Here is a 24,204-nt window from a genome sequence, read left to right as displayed (position 1 = left end):
GCAAGTATTGATTGGTCCACTCAGCACTCCCACAGCATTATCACATTCCTGTGACGAAAGGGATATGAGAGGCAAGAGGACTGCTTCAGGAAGACATACCTCCCCTAGAATGCCAGAGTACTTCTAGGAATCCTTAAATCTAGAGTTTAGGGCGGCTAGGTGGCGCAGTGAGTAAAGCGCTAGAGCTGGAATCAAGAGGATCCAAGTTCAGTTCCGGCCTCAGATACTTAACACCCACACACACAAAAAAAAACTAGCCGTGTAACCTTGGGCAAGTTACTTAGCCCCAATTGCCTACCAAAAGGCCAAAAAAAAAAAATCTAGAGTTTAAAAGTGTCATAAAATTTCAGAGTTGGAATGGACCCAGAATCCATCAAGTAGAATCTGTATCCCAAAAAGAATCCCTAATACAAGATACCTTACAGGTGAATAAATAGCTTTTCCTTGAAGGCTTCCCAGGAAAGGACCCCCACACCCTACTAGTCCTGTATAGCTCCTAGTATGGGAGGATTTCCATGGTAGTATTCCTTAGCAATACAATATTCAATGAAATGTAGCTTTTAGACTAAACCACATAATCTTCTAATTTATTATAATTATTGTTATCCTTATTAATATCTAAAATTTATAAAGATATTTGAGGTTTGAAAAGTACTATATATATATATATATATATATATATTCCAACTTGTACCTCACAACAATCCTATGAGATAAGTGGTATTATCCCCATTTTACAGATAAGGAAACTGAGGATTAGAGCAGTTAGCCTTGGGTCACATAACAAACAAGTAAACATTTGAACTGAATTCTCACTGAGGTCTTCCCGACACTTTATCCACCAACCCATTGTCCCTTATTCATGTGTTATTGACCAAATGAAGAAACCAATCCTCCAAGCTTCCAGGTATTCCACGTTACTTCTATTAAGTTCTAGAACAATTTCAAAACCAGAGAAAGTACAGTTTTTTGTATTTTATTTTAACTATGGGTTGAATTGACAGTAAGATAAAGGCAATTACATTAATTTTTAGAACATTTCTTTGAGTGGCAAGAGACTACTCTAGAACAATTATTTGAAAATCCATTGCATTTTAACTTACTTGTAACTATGAATAATGGATTAAACTGTCTGTGAAGGAATAATATGAGTGGATAAGGTCTAAGTGGAAATGAGAATTGGCTTAGATCTAAGGAGGCCTTCTTGGAGAAACCATGCCCTTAAGAAAGGCTATTGCTTCAGAGGGTGCAGTCTGAGGAAGATGCTAGGCCAGTTCTCAGAACATGTTCCTTTAAAGAAAAGAAATACCTTCGCCTCTAAGTTATTTTGACCCTTGGGGCTCTTTCCCCAGAACACTTTTTTCTCATCCTTCTACTTTGTGCATATTCTAAGCTCATCCTGCAAGGTTGGTAGTTTTTGGGGAGAAAATTCATAACTAGAGCTCCAGCAAGAACTTACAACAGGAAAGGAGAGAAAAAGGAGGGAGCCCAGGGAAAGGTACAACAGAGAGGAAGGAGGTGTAGGACATTTTATGTGTGTGATCCTGGAGAGCTGAGTATAGAATGTTCTACTAAGCAGCATCAATCTTTGGGCTAGAGTAGATGGGAAATCCTCTGCACTAATAAAGGTTTTTAGAGCTACACCTCTATTCATCTGGTTAGCTTCAAGGCAGTCCATTGTTTTGACACAGGTCATAACAAAAATATTAATAGGATTTAGAGCTGGAAAGAACCTTAGAAATCATATAGTCCAGCTTCGTCATTTTATAGATGAAAAAAAGGAGCAAAAGAAAGCTTGGTGACTTGTCCAGGGCCAACACAGGAGCAAAGTCAAGACTCCAAACTTAAAAATACAGTGCTTGTTCCATTGTAGTACACTATCTACATGGAAATCAGTGAGTTTGAAGTGGCTTTTCCAGTAAAAGGAGCCTACACTTTAGTGATATTTCCTGCTAAGATGACTCTTCGGACAAATTCTCTTTATCAAGTTGATTTAACTCCACTTGAATTTTTTAGATCAACTCCTCAGCATACTTTAGTTTCCCAAATAGGTCTTTATGATACTAATAATGGTTTAATTTACAAATTCAAATATGCATAACAATGCTCTTTATATATCGTTTCCTTATTTAAGCCTATGAAGTAGGTAGTTCTGTTTTATTGTCCCCATTTTACAAATGAGAAAAACAAGGCTAAGTTAGATTAAGTTAATGTAATTAATTAATTGAAATCACACATTAACTTAATTAATTTAAACCATAGAGCTAGAAAGCAGGCATACTCAGTTCTTTTGAGTCCTAAGTCAGTGTTCTGATTATATCACACTGGGACTTAATGAATGACAAATGAACCAGAGTATCACTAAGGCTATGAGACTGATGTCATAATCCAACCTGAGCAAAAACTATACTTTGATCATTGTTTCTGCCTCTATAAAATGCTACTTCCACGGTTTCCTGACTATAGCAAACTAGTTACATTTGCTTCTGCTTTCATATTCTAATAAATGAATTACCCCAGAAAACTTGTCTGACCTGATCTTAATACATTTGTTAGCAATTTTGACCACAAAAGAGTGAGAAAAAGAGATGTTTAAAGGAATGAATTATTTTATTATTCAGCCATTTTCAGTCAAGCCTGATTCTTTATGACCCCATTTGGGTTTTCTTGACAAACATACTCGAGTGGTTTGCCATTTCCTTCTCCAGTTCATTTTACAGTTGAGAAAACTGAGACAAGCAGGGTTAAATGACTTGCCCAAGGTCACACGGCTAGCACATGTCTGAGGCCACATTTGAATTCAGGTAGATGGTCTTCCTCATTGCCTGCAGATTCATACTAGACAATGAGATGATCCCCCAAGGGAACCGTGTTAGTATTTTTCTTAACCTGGTACTTTTAGTCCAAACTAAATAAGGGAAGATGGCAGATATTCTAGGGAATGGAGCTACTTAGCCTGGCTCTCTGTCTACTGCACCACCTTGTTGCCTCATAGAAAAACAGGTTACATGAAATTAGGAAGAAAATTTACTTGAGCTTCACATAGGCATGAAGCTTTGACAGCTGTAATGCTATAGCTTATTAATATTGAATTTTGTAGCTTATTATTAAAACTGAATTTTTGTGGAGGTCATGACAGCATAGAGAGCTGCTTCTGATGTGGATTAGAATAACTGCTCACTTGTTTCCCAGGAGTGACTTTTTTTTTATTCACAGATCAACACTCCAGCCACCACCAACTAATATTCTATTCTATCTCCCCTACAGTTTCTTCAGGCACCATTGTATCCTCTCTAAGAGGGGCTATAAGGCTTCACAATAATGAGCCTGGATTATGATAGAATCACAGGCATTTCCTAATATGGCAGGACGATGACGTCCTTAGATTTCACCTTTCTCTGATCCTCTAGGTCTACGATGATGGGAAGTATGTTTACCTTGTGATGGAGCTGATGAGAGGCGGGGAGCTCTTAGACCGCATCCTCCGACAGAAGTATTTCTCAGAAAGGGAGGCTAGTGCTGTGCTCTGTACCATTACTAAGACGATGGACTACCTCCATTCCCAAGGAGTAAGTTTCTAGCTTTCTTCTGCACGATGGTTATGATCGTGAAGATCATAATTTTAATAATAAAAATAGGAACAGTAAAATGAGTTATGAATTTATGATGTTGGAATTAAGATGTCCTTTTAATTCCTGTCAAATCAGTACTTCATATAAATTAAATTATTCCTCCATTAAATACTCCTGTGTACAAATGCCAAAGCATTCACACATAGGTATTTTAGAGAGAAAGTCATTTCAGTATTTCAAGGATCCAATAGAAAGTAAGCTACTTGAGGGTAGTATCAAACATATTTGGAGTTTGAGGTTCATTTTGGTGGGGGAAGAACCAGATCCATGATTTTCATTAGTAAAAATGAATTCCCTATGAGGAAACTCTACACATGTAGTTCAGTGTCTTCTTTGCAATGCACAGTCTTAGAAAATTTCCTAGGTTACTGAGAGGTTAAGTAACTTGCCCAGGGTCATAAAGGCAATCAGTATGTGTCAGAGAAGATACCTGAACCCAAGTCTTCCTGACTCTAAGGCCAGCTCTCTAAATGCTACTCCACCCTCCTTCTCACATACTAGGTGCTTAATAAAGGAATGTCAAATGTTGAATGAATCCATGATTTCATTGATGGATCTTTGAAGATCCAAACTTTACTTGAAGCCTTTGCAACTTGGTAAGATTTACCATAGTTCGTGCCCCACTGTCATTGTTTTCAATATGTAAGGGTCACTTCCATGACAGAAGGAAGCATCACAGGATGACTCTAGTAGAAAGAAAGAAAAGTAAACTAATTGAATTAAAGCTAAAGACTTGGGGATATGTCCTGGCAACTTCATACTGGACAATGAGATGATCCCCCAAGGGAATTGTATTAGTGTTTTCCTTAATCTGGTGCTTTTAGACCTAACTAAATAAGGGAAGATGGGGGATATTCTAGGGAATGGTGCTACTTGGCCATGGGAATGATTGTTGACATTGTTGACAATGGTAATTACCTATTTTCCCATCATTCCTATAAAACAGATAATGCTATGTAGTTAACCTATGGGTCCTTCTTATTTATTCATTAAAACAAGTTGATGGGGACGGCTAGATGGCACAGTGAGTAGAGCATCAGCCCTGGAGTCAGGAGTACCTGAGTTCAAATCCTGCCTCAGACACTTAAAACTTACTAGCCATGTGACCTTGGGCAAGTCAACCCCATTTACCCTCCAAAAAGCAAAAAAAAAAAAAAAAAGTTGATGAATTCTTCAAGAACATATAATGCTGGGGAGGCTAGAAGACGCAGTGAATAGAGCCCTGGAGTCAGGAGGACCTGAGTTCAAATCTAGACTCAGACACTTGACGCACTTACTAGCTGTGTGACCTTGGGCAAGTCACTTAACCCCAATTGCTCTCCAAAAAGCAAAAAAAAAAAAAAAACAACAACAAAAAGAAGAACATATAATGCTTCTTAAGTGTATAACTATCTGTGAGGATAGAAGAATAAAACATTGTTTTTGTTCCCAGTATAACCAAACTCCAGAATAAGCACTTGCAATAATGGCTTGGTTTGGTTGGGTTTGGTTTTTAGATTTTCTTATGATTAACAAAAAGAGGTAGTGGATGTTAAAACAAACAAAAAAGGATTTCGTCATCTTTCCATGGGGGCCTAGCTACCCTGAGTCTGATTCTCCAAGTCCCTCCCATTCCTCTTTACTTCTTGAATTTTCTCCCCAGATTTTTTTTTAATTAATCTTGTATTTATTTATTTTTAGTTTTCAACATTCATTTCCACAAGATTTTGAGTTACAAATTTCCTCCCCATCTTTTCCCCACCCCCTACCCCAAGATAGTCAGCCTACTGAATACCCTTTCCCCCAATCTGTTCTCTCTTATATCCTCCCCCCTCTCCCCCCCCCGCAACTTTCTAGTAGGACAAGATGGATTTCTATACCCTAGTGCCTGTATATCTTATTTCCCAGTTGCATGTAAAAAACAATTTTCTTTAACATTTGTTTTTAAAACTTTGATTTCCAGATTCTTCCCCTTCTTCCCTCCTCACTTACCACCACTGGGAAGACAAGAAATTCAATATAGGTTGTACATGTGTAGTTATGCAAAACATTTCCATAGTAGTTATATTGTAAAAGACTTAACTATATTTCTCTCCATCCTATCCCACCCCCTACTTATTCTATTTTCTACTTTGACCCTGTCACTTTTCAAAAGTGTTTGCTTCTAACTACCTTCTCCCCACATCTACCCTCCTTTCTACTGTGCCCCTCCTATCCCCTACCCCTCCTACTCTCCTGTAGAGTAAGATACTCAGTTAAGTGTGTATATTATTCCCTCCTTAAGCTAAATTCAGTGAGAGTAAGGTTGACCCATTCCTTTTCACCTTCCTGCTCTTCCCCTCCATTGTAACAGTTTCCTCTTGCCTCTTTTATATGAGATAATTTACCCTATTCTATCTCTCCCCTTTTTCCTTCTCCCAATATATTCCTCTCTCATCTCTCTATTTTATTTTTTAGATATCATCCCTTCCTATTCAACTCATCCTGTACTCTCTGTCTATGTATACATGTACACATATATACACACTCACATATGTATTTAGACACATATACGCCCTCCTATATATACATATATGTATGTATATGTATATACATATATATATATTCCCTTCAACTGTTCTCATACTGAGAAAAATCTCATGAGATACAGTGAACTATTTTTTCAAAGGAAATATGGTGAGCTGGGTTAACCTGGTTGGGGCTTCCCCAGGTCTGGGCCTTCACAGCTCATGTGGGACAGTGCTCAGCTCCCAGGTCGTCAATAGATCCTTCCTGTCAGCCTGCCGGGCTGCCTTTAGCAGGAGATTTGTTTCTCTCTGCCACTTTGTGGGTTCTGCAGCTCTAAAATTTGTTTAGAGTCATATTGTACAGGTATTGGAGGTGGTTGATATGGGAGCTTAAGCAAATTCCTGGTTTCACTCTGCCGTCTTGGCTCCGCCCCCTCCCCTGATATTTTAATAGGAGATTTGAGCCATTCCCATCTCTAGCCTACCTCAGGATCACAGCATGTTATTCCTCTTTGCTCCACTTCAAGAGAAATTACTTTTCCACCTAAATACCTACCTTACTGTGGCATATCCATGGGACCTGACATCAGACTATTGTATAGGATTTTTAAAAGGTAGATGATATTATTCAGGTTAACACAGCCCACCATATTTCCTTTGAAAAAAATAGTTCGTTATGTCCTACCCTCTCTTTCTGGTGAGAACATATTTATTTATTTCTCAAATATTCACTGACACTAGGTTTTTTAATCTGAGTAACAGATCAAAATGAGGTGGGGGAGGGGAATGAGAAAGAGAGAGTGAGAGGATAGATGATAGACAGATAAACCCTTCAAATAAGACAATGGTTTATTAGTTATAATTGCCCTGCTTACTGTTGAGATTTCAGTTCAGAATGAACATGCCCTATATAAATCCATACCTCCTGGCCTTATTCAGTCTTTTCTCCTGTTTGCCTTGTCCCAGGCCGGGAATGACTAAAAATGTTTATGTCTCTCCAGGTCGTTCATCGAGATCTGAAGCCTAGCAATATCCTATACATGGATGAGTCTGGAAATCCAGATTCCATCAGGATCTGCGATTTTGGATTTGCCAAGCAGCTGAGGGCAGAGAATGGACTGCTTATGACACCGTGCTACACAGCTAACTTCGTGGCCCCTGAGGTCAGAGCTCACAAACCATCAGAAAGATATACCCCAGCCATCCTTAAGAAAGCCACCAGCTTTTTCACACCTTCTCTAAAAAAAAAATAGCTTTCACTTTATTTTTCTAGTAATAAAGATTCGCCAAAATACATTTGTAAAAAAAATGAAAACTCATTTTTTCCCTTCATATTTGAATCAAAGGCCTAAGCCTGGAAGGGCCTTTAGAGATCAATTAGTCCAGCCCTCTCATTTTATGGATGAGGAAGTTAAGAACTGGAGAGGGCAAGTCACCTGGCCCAGGTCATGTAAGGTAGTGAGTGGTGCAGCAGAGATTGGAACCCGATCCTTTGTTGTGAAACCTGGTACTCTTCTCCCTATTTCCAAATGGAATTAGGGTCAGCGACGAGGACCTTCTCTCCTCACTCAATCCCCATGAATCTCCCAAGTGACCTTATACCGCTTCACATTTTTATTTTCATGTTTGTGAAATAGGAAAATGATCTCTCATTTGTTTCTGGTTAGCATGATGCTGCAGAGGGTTTGGATGGTTACTGATTTGGTTTGGGATTAACTATAAGCAACTAATTTGGAAGACTTTATATATGTATGTGTGTACATGCATACATATATCTGTGTACATGTGCACATATATGCATTTATATATTTATACACACATACAATATCCTCCCTTTCTTTAAAATGGAATGTAGTATCTTATCTAGAAATCAATTTAATAAATATTTCTTAAGTGTAATACCATAAGCAATGAGAATACAAAGATGAAAAACTACGTAATTCTTGACCTTGTGGTTTTTAGTTTAATGGAAGATACCATAACTACATGAATAAATGATATTAGGTCAGAATGTGATCAGAGCAAAGGAGACAGAGAACTATAATAGGAGAATTCAGGGTGGGGAAGAAAAAGAGATGAGAAAGCAGTTAGTAATATAGCTATCACAGCACAGTGTCGATATTTACTGAGCATTAGATTTTTATTGGACATAATTTGCATCCTACTTCAAATTGCTGACTATAATAGGAAAGGCAGAGAGCAGATGCTAAAATTAATAACATTAAAGATTCATGAAAGCCTCAGAATGACTGGGTTGCCAATAAAACCTGACAATGAATTCTGAGGGCTGTTTTCTAAGAGTTTCCCATGTCTGTGGGTTATAGGCTTCTCTAAGGGCTTCAGGTTTTTTTCTTCTTTTTTCAAGGTCCTTTTCAGCCCTTTCAGTTAACGTTGTAATGTCAGTGATGTGGCCCATGTAGGTTAATCTAGTGTCTTTAGGAATACAGCTGAGCAGAGCCATAGCTAGCTATTATTGTCCCTGAACAATTAAGAGGTATTGAGGTAGAGACAGGACTGGGAATGGGAAGAGTAAATATGCCCTGGCATATCTCACAGCTGCTTCTGAAAAGGGAGAAAGCATGTCCCAGGTGAAAACCATCACCATGTTGGGGATAGGGTAGGGAAGGTATGGGAGGGAAGAGTCAGGGAAGGAAATACACTCCAGAACAATGCTATGGGAATCCCCAAAATTTTTCACCCTGAGGTAAAGCACAGATGGCCCCACCCTAGGTGTAGCTATACAGCCAAGCATGAGAGAATCAGAGACAAAATAACCAGGTAGAGGCTGAGGTCACTAATGGATGACTAAAAGCTAATATCTAAAAATATCAGCTAGCATGTATTATCATACTTTAAGGTTTGCAAATGCTTAGCATAGATCCTCACAATTTTGCATTTGATCTTCACAATAGTCCTATGAGGGAGGTGCTATTAATATGCCCATTTTATAGATGAGAAAACAGAGGCAGAAGAAGGTTAAACTACTGGCTCAGAGTTATACAGCTGTCAGTATCTGCAACAGAATTTGAACTCAGGTCTCCCTGACTTTCAGTTCCAGAATGCTAACCCCTATGGCAGCTGGCTGCCTTGAATGAATACAAAAGGGAAGGGCTTGGGAGGGGTAAGAGGGGACATGAATGATAATCAAATTAAAACATCAAGTCAAAACACTCAGAAATGTAAACAAAAATGTTATCAACTCTATATAATAGAGACTACAAATACTACCTAGTCAAGAGTAAGGGTATTTTAAAATGCTTGTGTTTTAGCTGATTAATACCAGAGAAAAGCAAACGTTCCTCTGGGTTATTTGCTCTTCCTCTCAATGTATTTGTTTCTTTGTGGTTCCTTTGTTAAGTCCAGCTATTCATCTTTGAAACACTCATTGCTATGGCACCAGTAGAAGAGGAGGCAAATGGCTATCAGGGAGAAAGAGCATGCCTGCCACCTCATGGGGAAATTGAGCCATTTCCTAACATCAGCGTTAACTAGGTGGGGAAACGAAGGCAATAGACTGGCTGTGGCCAAGAATTTTATTCTTTTTAAATTTTTTTTTTCTTTTTGGAGGGCAATTGGGATTAAATGACTTGCCCAACGTCACACAGCTAGTAAGTGTTAAGTGTCTGAGGCCAGATTTGAATTCAGGTCCTCCTGACTCCAGGGCCAGTGCTCTATTCACTGTGCCACCTAGCTGCCCCTAGCCAAGAATTTTTAAACCTACTAGAATATGACTCAGCAATGAAAACAAGTGATAAGAAGCTGACATGAGGTTATGTAAAGAACCTACTTTTGTGATGTTTTCTGTGATCTTACTCAAACAAACTTGACCACAAGACCCTCATATGGATGTGAAGTTTTGGCCAATACTTTTCTTCTTGTTTGTGTAGCTGTAAGTATATAAAGGCGGATGGTAGCACGATAAATTGTCCAGTATGGTGACTCATCACTGTCCCTCTGCCGTGTGAGTTGTTTGTTTGGTAAAAGGACAGATTTCAAAGCCTCTCCCTGCACCATACCCCCTCACCCCATCCTGCTTATTGACCTCATTCAAGAAAAAGGCTACAAGTCAGAGTTTTCCAGGAGAGGGCTAGAACACTAATTAATCATCCTTTGTTTTCCTCCGTGTGTAGGTCTTGAAACGGCAGGGCTATGATGCAGCTTGCGATATCTGGAGCTTAGGGATCCTTTTGTATACAATGTTGGCAGGGTAAGCAGCCTCCTTCTTTGGGGTGTGCCCAACAAGAGGGTGGGTGGGCTGATTTTTAGTAGTGCATGGGCTTGAAACTACAGCAAAAACCAGTATCTACACACTTCTTTCCAACTCTTGCCTCTCCCCTCTCACCAGAAACAACACATTCACACATACACACAAGGCCTTTTGAACTGACTCCCACTCCCTTTCCTTCTTCCCTCCTCTACCCTCTCCAACCTACCACTACCACAACAGAAGGATTAACAACTAGAACCTTTGGCCCACTCCTTTGGAAGCTTTCCCCATCTTGTTTTGTACCAATAAGAGAGATGATAGGATTTAGACATGAGAGGAAACTCAGAGATCATCTAGCTAGGGGTTCTTGACCCAAGGTCTATGAATTTTCCATAATGTTTTAATAACTATATTTTAATGTAAATTTTTGTCATTTTTGTGCATTTAGAAACATTGTTCTGAGAAGTCTACCATAGTGCCAAAGGACTCCATGACATACACAAAAAAATTAAGAATTTCTGATCTAGTCTAACCCATTCATTCTACATATAAGGAAACTGAGACCCAAAAATGTACAGTGACTTGCCCAAGGTCACACAAGTAGTAAGGAGTAACTGTTGTTGTTGAGTTGTTTTTCAGGCATATCCAACTCTCCATGACCCTATTTGGGGTTTGCTTGGCAAAGATACTGGAGTGCTCTGCCATTCCTTTTCTAGCCCATTTTACAAATGGGGAAAAGGAGGCAAACAGGGTTAAGTGATTTGCCCAAGGTCATACAGCTAGTAAAGTCTGAGAGTGGGTTTCACTTTACGAGGGTACCTGACGGCAGGCACGGTACTCTATACACTATGGCGCCACCTAGTGACCCAATGAGCAACTGTAGTCTCTCCCAAAAACCTGATGTCAGTCTGGGGTATCAGGACACTAATCTAACTTTGCTATCAGCTCATTTTAGAGTATCAGTTTTCTCCTTTGAGGATCCAGTTAAATAATCCTTATGTTCTTTTCCAACTCTAAAGTTCCATGATCCTGTGAGAGTGACCTGCCACTTTTTCTCTTTTTTTCAATCTACAGAGTACGTGAATCAAGCAAAAGATCCCATGTATAAAGCACTAGTCTGACTGCCTACTCCTCTGTCACACATTTGCAGAAATATCTCAACAGGGTAGAAGAAGAGAAACTAATTGATCTTCAAAATAAAAGTACAAGCTTGGTCTTGTATGATCTCTCTCATCTCAATTTCCCTTGGACCATGCTTGTTTGTGTCTAATGATATAGGCACACAGTAGAATATAAATTCCTTGAGGACAGGAATTGTTCCATTTGTATCTTTATAGCCCAAATAGGCAGCTAGGTGGCACAGTGAATAGAGTGCCAGAAGTAGAATCAGGAAGACTTATCTTCCTGAATTCAAATCTGGCCTTAGATACTTATTAGCTCTGTGACCCTAGACAAGTCACTTAACCCTATTTGCCTCAGTTTCCTCATCTGTAAAGTGAGCTGGAGAAGGAAATGGCAAGTCACTCCAGTATCTTTGCCAAGCAAACCTCAAACAGAGTCATAAAGAATCAGATACAAATGAAAAAATGACCAAATAACAAAGCCCCGTCACCTAGCTCAGCACCTCTCACAAAGTATTAATTGAATTGAATCCTGTAAATGAACACTTAGGTCCTAGAGTCATACTTTTAGAATTCCTATGTTAGACTTGTGAATCGAATGGCAGAAACTATGGATTTTCTGCCTGATTTCTCACCAAAATGATCCTCAGCATATAACACAACCTCTTCTCTCATTTTCACCATCTATGAAGTAGAAGTATTCAACTTCACATTCAAATAAAGTATACTCATCAAGGAAAATCAGAATGACTTTCTATGGCTGCAAGTAGTCACCTGATCTGCCAGAAAGGAAACTAGAGAAACTCAAGAAAGGCCTGTACCTGAGGTCCTTTCAAAAGGGTTACTTTTTATAACACAGGGTATGGTCTTCAGGAATAAACATCTTAAATTATGGAAAGGAACTTTGTTACCCTAAGTTTCCTTCATGTCACAGGTTCACTCCTTTTGCAAATGGCCCAGATGACACTCCTGAAGAAATCTTGGCAAGGATCGGCAGTGGGAAATATGCTCTTTCAGGAGGGAATTGGGATTCTGTATCTGATGCTGCAAAAGTAAGTAAAAAGTTCATTTGTAGGGGCGGCCAGGTGGCTCAGCCAGTAAGAGCACCGGCTCCAGTGTCGGGATGACCTGGATCAAATCCAGCCTCAGATACTCAGCACCACACCCAGAAATAACTGGCCATGTAACCTTGAGCAAGTTACTTAACCCCAATTGCTTTAAAAAAAATAAAAAATAAAAAAGTTCATTTGTGTACCTACCTGCACAGGCTAGAAGTCTTCATGCTTCAATAACAAGTTCCATTATACTTACAATAAATAATTATAAATAATAATAATAATAGCTAACATTTATATAGTGTTTACTATTTGCCAGGTACTGTGCTATGGGCTTTACAATTATTATCACATTTGCTGGAAGGTAGGTGCTATTATTATCCCTATTTTACTGAGGAAACTGAGGCAGACAGAGGTTAAAAGGCTTACCCAAGGTCACACGGCTAATAAGTTCCAAGGCAATAGAGAGAGAGAGATACATACATACATATATATGTATATTATGAGCATGAGTATAGTAAGTGCCTAATTGCTCAGAACACTAGGATATGATACAGTATTTTTAAATTGTAATAAATGCCTTCTTGACCATTACCTGACTAATTTCTTTTGGGCCCAGTCTCATTTTTTCCAGACTTCAGAGTTGAGGCCTGTGTTAATTGATATCAATCAGTTCACATCCAATCAAAGAGTATCTGATAGAGTATATCACAGTTAGGTGGTAGGGTAGATAGAGCCTTGGAGGTGAGGTCAGGAACACCTGAGTTTGAATCCTGCTGCAGATACGTATTGGTTGTGTGACCATAGGCAAACTCTCCAGGTCTCAATTTCCTTATCCGTAAAATAGGAATAATAATAGTACCCAGCTGACAAAGATGTCAACAGAATCAAATGAGATGTAATGAATAAAATCCTTTGAAAACTTTATACTGTTGTATAACTATTAACTATGATGATGATGATAATGATGTAAGATATCTCTGCCATTATAGGGATTTATCATGTAAGAAGTAGAATTTGAGTTGGGCTTTGAAGGAAGGAGTAAGTTTGCCTGGATGAAGATAATCTGTGTGGTTTCACTGTTTGAATGGAGAGCACTTGTATATTTTTGTTCAGTCGTTTTCTGTTGTGTCCAACTCTCTATGACCCCATTTGGGGTTTTCTTGGCAGTTCCTTGTCCAGTTCCTTTTACAGATGAGGAAATTGAGGCAAACAAGGTGGGGTGACTCAAATAGGGTCCCACAGTGAGTAGTTTCTGAGGCCTGATTTTAATTCATGTCTCCTTGACTCCAGGCCCAGACCTTTATCCACTGTGCCACCCAGTTGTCCCAAGATATTACAAGGTACAAAAAGCTCTCAAGTGTTATTTCATTTGATGCTTATAATAACCCTTTGAGATAAGTAAGACCAGAAGCTAAGTGATTTACCCATGGTTGCTGAGACTCTACAAGGTTGCATGTCTTTAGATAAGAAGCCTCTGAAGTCCTTTCGAATTCAGAAGGTTCTGTGACTGTATCTCATGGAGAAAGCACTAGACTTAGGAGCCAGGAAATTCCTAATGGTCTTGAACAAGTCTTGAACAAGACATCTACATTCCATGTTAGCAATTTCCCCATCAGTAAAATGGGAATTAGAACCTTCCTCTTGGCTATCTTCTTCAAGATGTTGTCAGAAATTTAGACTTGAACTGAAAAGGAATTTTGAATGCTTTGGAAGAAAGAGGACATGGAAATGAAAAGTATTGCTATCTCATTCATTATACACTAATTCACTATACAAAGCATATTCATTTCCAAATTATTTGAGGATATCATTAAAGTGGCTTTATACATTTTATTTAACTTTTTTCTTCTTTTTGGAGGGAGGATGGTGGGGCAATTGGGGTTAAGTGACTTGCCCAAGGTGACATAGCTAGTTGTGTGTTAAGTGTCTGAGGCTGGATTTGAACTCAGGTCCTCCTGACTCCAGAGCCAGTGCTCTATTTACTCCACCACCTAGCTGCCCCATTTTATTTAACTTTTAAGTTTGTCATTCACTATTCTTGTCAGTGGGGAGTCTTGCATCTCCTTGATTGGTTATTTAAGGCAGATCTCCATGTTTAAATAAGTATTGAGTGTTTGTTGTTTGTTATTTAAGAACTAGAAGAAGAAAAAGCATTGTAGCTGAATTTAGACATATTGGATATGCAGTATAGGATCTACTATCGTGTATATACTTTATATTTGTTGGCAATCATAATCATTGATGAATCAAGGTGCTTTAAAAGCATGAATATACTTGGCTTACATGAACTGTTATGCATTTCTTTAACTGCAGAAGGGACTGGTTTATATCTGTAATGACATTTACTATTCTAGGCTTGGATCTGTCAATCAAATAGGTTTGTATTTCTATGATATTTGGGCAATTTACAAGAATTATTTTATGTATTAACTTTATGATCTTAATTGCTTTATAAAATATCAGCATAATGGTTAAGTCAACTGAAGATTTTTTTTATCATACATACATTTCTGAATACTAAGGAGTTCATATCAGTGTAATGGAAATGCAGATTTAAAGATCTTCCCTGCCCCTAGGCTAAAGTGCACCTGAAGCCTGGGGAGGGAGGCTTGTTTTTCAGTAGATACTTCTTGATTGGCCAGTGAGTCAATAAGGTTGTTACATTCTCTGAGCCAGGAGAAGGCTATATAAGCCCTGATGTGTAGCTTTGTTTTGGGACTCACTTTGAGAAGTGTTCTGTGATTTGATCTGAATTCTGGGAAGCCGTTGTTGAGAGTCCCCCGGCTTTGAAAAACCCAGAATGTGGAAACCCAGATGTTGACTGGGTATGGATGTAATGGTTGGACAGTTTGGAAATCTGTCTACTTGATGTTTCTGTCTTGATAATTATGCCTGTATACTTTGAGGTTCAGGGTGCTGACCTTTTCTCCTGAACAAGGTAAACGATATATGTCTGACTGATTAAAGTAAGCTTGTTAACCCATTTTGAGTTGCTTTCCTTTAGCAAAGCAGATCCAAGAACCTGTGGTAGCTGCAAACCCTGAGGACGCTTGGGGTGCTTGCTGCTACAATCAGTCTCACATATATGGTGAGATGACCCATGAGAGAAAAAGGCCATTATTCCTTTTCTTTTCTCATTATTTCTCTTTCTTCTTTTACCACAGGACATTGTATCCAAGATGCTCCATGTGGACCCCCATCAGCGCCTGACTGCAGTCCAAGTACTGAGACATCCATGGATTGTAAACAGGGACTACTTATCTCAAAACCAGCTCAGCAGACAGGATGTGCACCTGGTGAAGGTAGAATTTTAGAGTCAAAGAATATTAGAGCTGTTCAAAAACCTTAGGAACATCTTCCAATCCAAGCCCCTCCCCTCATGTTACAAAAAAAGGAGACCGGACCCCAGGGAAGTAAAATTACTTATCCAGGATCATGGCTATTTAGTAGCAAAGCTGGTATAATAGGGCAAGACATGTGACTCCAAGTCCGGTGCTTTGTTAACTAAACTTCTCTCAAGGTGTGGGATGTTCAATTCAATTCAATGAATATTTATGATCTGATGTATATGAGACAAAAGCCAATATGATATGGTAACTGGTCCTAGAGTCAGGAAAACCTGGGACCTGATTTTAAAATGTTATTTGAGTAGCCATGGATGAATCAATTAACCTCTCATTGCCACCAGGCAACTCTTTAAAACCAAAGTTGAGATATTAAACTGGCTAGGTGGAGGTCTTCACTGATCCTGCCAGCTACTAGTGCCTTCCCATCTAAGATTACCTTCCATCTACTCTGTATCGATCTTGTATGTACCTCCTTGGGCAGCTAGGTGGTGCAGTGGATAGAGTACAGGACTTGAAATTAAGAAGACTTCTCTTCCTGAGTTCAAATATGGCCTCAGACACTTACTTACCAGTTGTATGACCCTGGGCAAGTCCCTTAACCTGTTTGCCTCATCTATAAAATGAGCCATAGAAGGAAATGGCAAACTCTTCCGGTATTTTCTGCCAAGAAAACCCAAATGGGATCACAAAGGGTTGGACATGACTGAAAAAAATGACTAAACAATGGACCTCTAGGGACGGCCAGGTAGCACAGCGAGTAAGAGCACCGGCTCCAGTGTTGAGATGACCTGGAGATTGAATCCCGGGCTCGGACACTTAGCACCCACCCAGAAACACCTGGCCGTGTAACCTTGAGCAAGTTACTTAACCCCGATTGCTTTAAAAAAAAAAAAACAATGGACCTCTTTATTTGCAGGTTGCCTCCCCCATTAGTAAACTCCCCGAGAACTACACTGTTTTGCCTTTATTTGTATCCCTAGCACTTAGCTCAGTGCCCAGTATATCATAAGACATTATCATCCAACAATTATTTCCTTTTAAATAAGGAAAACTTATAAAACACTTTATGTATGTAAGTTTTCCTTACATACTCCTTTGTGTATATACAAAATATACCAACAGAGGCTACACATTCTGAGGTTCATATACCTTGTAAAGCAAGGCCACATTTGGAAAGTTTCATTTCAAAAGGGTCTGACTACAGCATAAAAGATCATGGGACTTGTAGCTGGAGTGGATAATTAAAGATCATTTATTCCAATCCCATCACCTTATAGAGAAAACTGAGACCCAGAGAGATCATAAAGCTTGCCAGTGGTCATATAGGTAATAAGTAATAGATCCAGTATTCAAAGCTGGATCTTCTGACTCCAAATCAATGCTCTTTCCATTGTAAGATTGAGGGGACTGAAGGAAAAAACCTCAACTCCCTTTTGGCCTCAAAAGGGACATTACTATTAGTGTCCACATTCCCACATCATTTTCAGCAATCCCAAGAATTCATTGACAATGAAAAGTAGCGTCTTCTCACATACACACAAAAAGTTTATATTCATCTAGTCTAAATAATCACATTGGTACCGTGTTTCCCCGATAATAAGACCTATCCTGAAAATAAGCCCTCCCCTTACTGTGTAAGATTCCTCTAAAATAAGCCCTCCCCCAAAAATAAGCCCTATTGAGATTGCTACTGTAGTGAGGGTGATCCCCTGCGCTACACGCTACATTACGGTACCCTCTGTATGCACCGTTCCCCCCCCCGGGTGAAACACACGCCACACTCCGAGCTGCATCCAATCAGAGCTGCAGCAGTGAGTGCGTCGTCCTGTTCTTCCCCAGTGATTTGCTTGCTGGCGCCATTGAGAGCAGTGCCGCGGAGGAGAGCTGAGGCAGGACAACATAAGCCCTCCCCTGAAAATAAGCCCTCTGGTGTTTTTCTTTCCAAAAAAATTAATAAGACAGTGTCTTATTATCGGGGAAACATGGTACTAATAGCTCACATTTATTTAGTTTTTCCAAATTTACAGAGCACTTCCCTAACAAGAACCCTGTGAGACAGGTAAAGACATGATGCCTGATTTAATGCACTTGAAGGGGTGCCATGTAGAAGAATAATGACTTATTCTCTCCAAAAGGGCACAGCCAGTAGAAATGTATAGACAGATATCAGCTTGATATAAGGAAAAACTAACCCTAGCTAGCAATAACTAATACTGACATAGAGTTTCAAGGTTCTTTACAAATATTATCTCATTTGATCCTTACAACAACTCTGTGATATGGGTACTGTTATTTAACTCTATTTTACAGATAAGGAAACTGAGGCAGTCAGTGGTTAGGTGACTTGCCCAGGCACCCAAACCAAATTTGAACTCCAGGCTCTATGACTCCAGGTCCAGCACTCTATCTACCCACTGAGCCACCCAATTAATAGAACCCCAAGAACCCCAATAGAACCCACTACTAATTAGTAGAACCCCAAGTGCCTCAATAAGTAGAGGATTTCTCCTCCCTGGAGATCTTCAAATAGAAGGTGAATGGCCTTTTGTCAAGGTTGTTGTTAAGAGGTTCTAGATCAAATATAATAACTTCATTACTTTTGCCAACTGTGAGGTTCTGTGATACCTCCCTTACGGAATTATAAGTGAGATTTGGAACTATTAAAGTACTTACTAATCACATAACTAATAAATAACAGGCCCAGAATCTAAATTTTTTCTGAATGTAAGTCTAGTGTTCTTTCTACAAAGCCCAATTACCTAAGACTAACTTGGCAAGAAAAATGACAGTTTGCCTTACACGCTGACCTCCACAACTGTCTTCTGTCATAGTCTCAGGAATGTGGTGGTTTTTTCAAGTATTTTCCTAGAAGATCCAGACTGTCCATCACCATCCAGCATCCCCTAGCCATCCAATGGAACAGTGAGTTCCAGCCACAACAAGGATTCAGGACCACTCTTGGTCAGATCTCTGAAACAGCATAGAACCCTCAACACGGCAACCTACAAAATTGGCCAAATATATTGGTTCCTGATAAATACCTTTCTCTAGGCTAAGGATTACTCAAAAGCTAAGTCAGTTGAAGTCAGTTCAACAAACAGCTTTGCCCCAAACTCACCCACTAGGACAGAGCTGGCCCACCTTCAGCAGCTCAGGGAACACCAGATAATCTTCCAATCAATATGCACGTTTGTTGGTATGTGCTGCATGGACAGCATCACCCTCCCTATCCCTTATGACAACCAAGCAAAAAAGAGTTGGAATGATAGAGGAATGTTGGTAAATGAATTTTTCCTAGGTCTTTCATCCTTTTTCTTCATGTATTGTTCTACAGGGTGCAATGGCTGCCACTTACTTGGCTTTAAACAGAACCCCTCAGGCACCAAGATTAGAGCCCGTATTATCCTCCAACCTGGCTCAGCGAAGGGGCATGAAGAGACTTACTTCAACAAGGTTGTAGCAGGCAAGCAAGAGCACCTAGAAACAAACCCTCCAGCTCCTCACCAGAGAGGTCCATTTTTGTTACTCAGCTCCTGGACTGTTGGGTATCGCACATGAGCATTGCTGGAATGACCAGAAGTCCAAAATAAGGCAGCACTCTCCCTTGGCTCATTTCATTTCCTTTTCCAGCCCTGAACAGGACTCTGACTTACTGACTTCTCAAAGCTGTGCTGTGCCAATATTACCAACTGCTCTTCCTCCTTATTCCCAATTAAAACCAAATGAATTTGTTTCCTCAGAATCATACTAAAGCTCTTCAGAATTCTATGAGAACCTGTAAATGCCTATGTTAGTCTTATTATTTTCATCCAAATAATTTTTAAAAGTGTTTTAAAGAGACACTTTTTGATTGAAAGGCCAATGATCTGAGCCCACAGTTTGCTGCCTTACCAGCTAATATGCGTAGAATTTATTGAAAAATTGTCCAAATACATCAATCAACAATCCACTGATGCTCATTTCCAAAAGGGCAAAGGCTATTAAAGTATCCCCCTAACATATCGAGTTGTCTGGATAATGCCATGTGCATTTTGGCGTCCAGGGATAGACTCCTGTTTGCATTCAGAGAAACCTTGAGTTCCTAAGTTCTAACTGCTCTCCTCTCATTTTAATTGAGGTGAGTTTATAATGTCCCTCTTTCTCTTTCCATATTGAGAGGGGAGAAAAAGGCCTACCCAAGACATAAATAAGGCCACCAAGATGATAATACTTTGGCCTTCATGTACCAATTTCACTAAAATAAAGAAAATAAACTCTTTGGAAAGAAGCGTGGGACAAACCTATGTTCCCTCTCAATTTTCTTACTTCCACAACCCTTAGCTCCTGGTAGACAAAAAGACCAATTAAGGATTTAGGGAGAGCTTTGGGTTTTTGTTTCCCGATGAGATAATTTTCTGCTCCCTATGCTTTACAAAAGCAGTCTATTTGCTGTTTGCTTTCATTTTCAGAAAATACTGTGACTATTGAGAAAATTGAGCTCTGATATCCCTGCCCCAGATTCTGTTGGCTGAGTCAATGCCTCTCTTAAGTCCAACTGGAATCAGGAGGTATACCATTAAGGCCTTCCACTCCCTTGGCCTAAAGAAGCAGGGGGGAGGAAAAGGGAGACAGAACAAGAGGATGCATTAACAGTAGTGATGCACTTTTTAGGAACTGTGTTTTTATGTTGAATGTTACGTTTCTGTTGGGTAGGTCTATTTTTAAATCACTGTTTGACATTTTAATAATTTAAATGCTATTTAAATGTTTGACTTGATGTGCTGTGCACATGAGGGGGGTGGGGGTGGCAGTTAAGGGTGGGGAGAAGGGTTGGGGTAGGAGCTTCGATGTGCTGACCTTTGCCAAATCAAACAATGCTGTGAAATGAAAGTCACCAGGCAAAAGACCCAGCACCAACAGGCAGTTGTTGGGAAAGTAGACCTAAGTGTTATTTCATCTCCCTATGGATCCCTGTGGACCCCACTTAGTCCAATGTATTCTCAGTCCAGTAACCCAGCTCAGCAGAGTTGCAAAAGAAAGTAGTTTAATTGTTATTTCATCTTGTCTTTTTATTTTCTGTACCATTTACTGGAGCTAGACAACTTGTTTGGTAATAACTGAGAAAATTCAAGTTGATGGTGAATACAACCTTTCTTCTGAGCTTGATGGTGGACTTCAGTGTAATTTCATGTAAATGACACCATTTGATTCATTTCCCCTCCCCCTCCCCACTTTCATCCAAGCCCATCTAACTCCACCATTAAGGTATGTGTCAAGTTCAGAAAAATGCTGGCTCATGCCAGTTACTTTCTGGACTTGAAAAATAAACCTATTTAATAAATAATTTTTTATTATTCTGTTAGATTTCATTGTTTTTAAATAACAAACAAAAGCATTCAAGTCCTTTTTTATGTTCCCATGTCTTTTCTTATTCTCATAAGGTGTTTGTCATTATTTCTTCAGTGGGCTATGAGACAAAGAAACTTGGGTATTGTTCGATGATTTTCCCCCTGCTTCCAAAAAAGAAAAAATGAAGACAGCAGACCTCAGCCTCCAGTGTCTCTCTCTGTGTTGGTTGTAAAATTGATGTCTGTTTCTTTTCTTATTGAGGATTTTTAAGATTCCTTGGCTGTTAAAACCAAGTGATTTTTGTCACTTGGGGTTTTTAAGAAAGTTGAGGCAGGAAGAAATGAATGATATAGTACCATTCAGATATGGTAAAAGCATATTTCATATGTATGTGTTGTAAATTATACCAGGTAAAAACTTTGGGTGTTTTTTTTTTTTTTAGTTCACGCAGATTCATTCATATAGTCTGCTATTGTGATAGCATAGAACCTGCTTCATGCTGCTTCATGAATCAGTATATACCACATTGATTAATACATATTAACAGAAGGAAATGCCCTATTAAAGCAGTTGCTAAGTAGGCATTAGATTCTGTTATGACCAAATCCAGTTGGATGACTAGAAAACATACCCAGTTTTTGAAACCCTTATTCAAAATAAATAAGTCTTAAGCTCATGTCAACAGAAAGTTAGAAAAGATTTTTTTTCCCTCTTAGCAACGGATACCCCACAACTCAGCTAAGTATGATGTGCCACATTTGTACAGTGAATGGTTTAAATGCAGAAACAGGTGAATAATTAAGTCCATTTACAAGCACAAATACAGTACTGGCCTTCTCGTACCAGAGGAGTATTTTCTTTCACCCTTAACATGCCCATATTTTTTTTTTCAAATCAAAACAACTATTTCATTTAATTCTAGCAAAACTAGCCCATGCAAGCCATTATCAGCTCCAAATAAAAAAAAATAGACCCAAAACAAAACAAAAACAGAAATTTTCTTATCCTTAAGTCATATGCTTAACATTTTTTTTACCTTTGTATATGTTGATTTTACATAAATGATAGGACATAAGGTTAAGCCAGTATTGTTAATTAAATGGTGTTATCCTTAAAATTACACAATGGGATTTTACGTTCTATTTTATTGATTCTTGACACACACCATAAGGACTTCATTTGTACACCGCTCTATTTCTGAGATGGTTCTATGTTCTCCTCCCAGCCTCTTACCTTGCAATAAAAAGTCCCCAAAAAGAAGAAAATGGGAAAATGTAACATTTCAGAAGGCCAGGAATCAGAAGGTAATCAATGCTTTTAGGCTCACTGCTAACTAGTAGGTCAAACAATGAAATCTCTGGACATGTATGTGTGTGTTCATTAGTGTGTAACAGCTTTTCTACCTAGATATCATGACCCAGCACTTTGTTTACAGGTTCAGTATCTATGTTTACAAATCATTCTTATGTTCACGCTTTCTATTTTGTTTGAAATGAGCAGTCACTGTACAGATATTTATTACGCTTTCCAGAGTTTTCTGAATAGATTTTTTTTGAATAAACATGGGTTTTATGAAGTGTAATATTTTTATAGCATAACAACCTTTGGACTTTCTATATTGCTCCCAACAATGGTCTGTGGATAAGCTTCTTGCTACCTTTTCTCCTCGCACTGTTCTCAGTGCTGCTGCTGGCATCAGCTGCTGTGATGTAGCTTCCTTAAGGGGTAGATGGTACTGTGTTGTGAAACTGTTGAACTAAGAACTCTGTGTGTGTGTATGTGTGTATGCGGATATGAGAAGCCCAGTTGCATGATGAGGGACACTGGTAGAATATGATGAACAGTCGGACTGTACAGTGGGGCAAGAGCTCACAGGGGCAGGCTGCTGGGGAGAATCCTCATTGTATCCTTCTTCTGTACTCTGCCATTTTGGCTTGGCATGCACATCCCTTCTTTATAAAGAAATAAAACAAAATTCTATGCTGTTTGTTTTGGGCTGTCTGCATTGATTTTTCACTTGGCAAATGTGTAACCAATCTGTGTTGACAAGCATGCTTAAAACACACACTGCCTTAGTTTTGCCTACTCTGTAGAAGAGTAAGAGTTGGGCATTACCAAAGGGAGTTTCCAGAGCAAGGGATCTTATTTCTTATGGCAATCGAGTGAAGTCTGTGGATACCTTCTCAGAAAAAGGTGTGGTTTTTTTTTAAGTAATTGAAGAAAATAATCAATTTTATTTAGAAGTTAGTGAAAATAAAGATGTATTTTTTTCCCATCCAAGTTCACAAGTCCCCTGAGGCCTTTCCCCACATCCCTCAGGACCCAGATTAAGTAACCAAACTCTAGATACTTCTTGTAGTCATGGAAGGGCAATATTATTGAAAGAATTTTAGGGATCCCATCAAACATAAAAGAAACAGTGTCTAATGCATATACCCAAGGGATACTCTATAGATATTAAGTTACATTAATATTTATCTCATAAGCAAAATTGCTTTTTGATTAAAGACAAGTCTCTTTGAAGTTCAGAAAGGAAGAATTATCACAACTGTGATCTTAATTGCTTAAATACGGAATCAAGATCTCCATACACGGGCTGAGAAAGTCTATACACCCACATCTGTGTGTATGTATATATGTGTGTATATATAATGTATCTACACATATATTCAAACAATGTATATATGTGTGCAATATACATGAATCTCAAGACTGGTGTTTTTATGATATGCACACTCAAAGGGTATATTCAGTTGTTCTCAGTCATGTCCAACTCTTCATGTAATTCTAACTATATATGCATGATTATATGCTATATCATATACATATTTACCCTTTGAGGGGCAACTAGGGGGCTGAGTAGATAGAGGGCCAGGACTATAGTCAGGAAGACTCATCTTCCTCAGTTCAAAACTGGCCTCAGATACTAGCTGTGTGACCTTGTTCAAGTCACCTAACTCTATTTCAGTTCCTCATCTGTAAAGTCATATGGAGAAGGAAGTGGCAAACCATTGTAGTATCTTTG

At 39.0% G+C, this 24,204-nt stretch overlaps 1 protein-coding gene across 1 annotated transcript in view; it reads left to right on the top strand.

Annotated features, from left to right (window-relative positions):
• Window positions 1-23,166, top strand: part of RPS6KA2 (ribosomal protein S6 kinase A2) — a 308,664-nt gene extending 285,498 nt beyond the window's left edge. Inside the window, exons 16-21 of the mRNA XM_069070411.1 lie at window positions 3,411-3,569; window positions 7,120-7,281; window positions 10,249-10,325; window positions 12,381-12,498; window positions 15,669-15,806; window positions 19,186-23,166. Coding sequence (XP_068926512.1) covers window positions 3,411-3,569; window positions 7,120-7,281; window positions 10,249-10,325; window positions 12,381-12,498; window positions 15,669-15,806; window positions 19,186-19,311 — 780 coding nt within the window. The 3' untranslated portion in view covers window positions 19,312-23,166. The remainder of the gene's footprint in view (window positions 1-3,410; window positions 3,570-7,119; window positions 7,282-10,248; window positions 10,326-12,380; window positions 12,499-15,668; window positions 15,807-19,185) is intronic.
• Window positions 23,167-24,204: the final 1,038 nt, after the last annotated feature.

This window comes from Petaurus breviceps, unplaced genomic scaffold (genome assembly GCF_028583685.1).
Source record: "Petaurus breviceps papuanus isolate PSGF00001 unplaced genomic scaffold, PetGlider_PUasm1.0 90808, whole genome shotgun sequence".
Lineage (NCBI taxonomy): Eukaryota > Metazoa > Chordata > Mammalia > Diprotodontia > Petauridae > Petaurus > Petaurus breviceps.
Note: the sequence above shows the minus strand (reverse complement) of the source record. Positions and strands in the feature narration are given on the sequence as shown.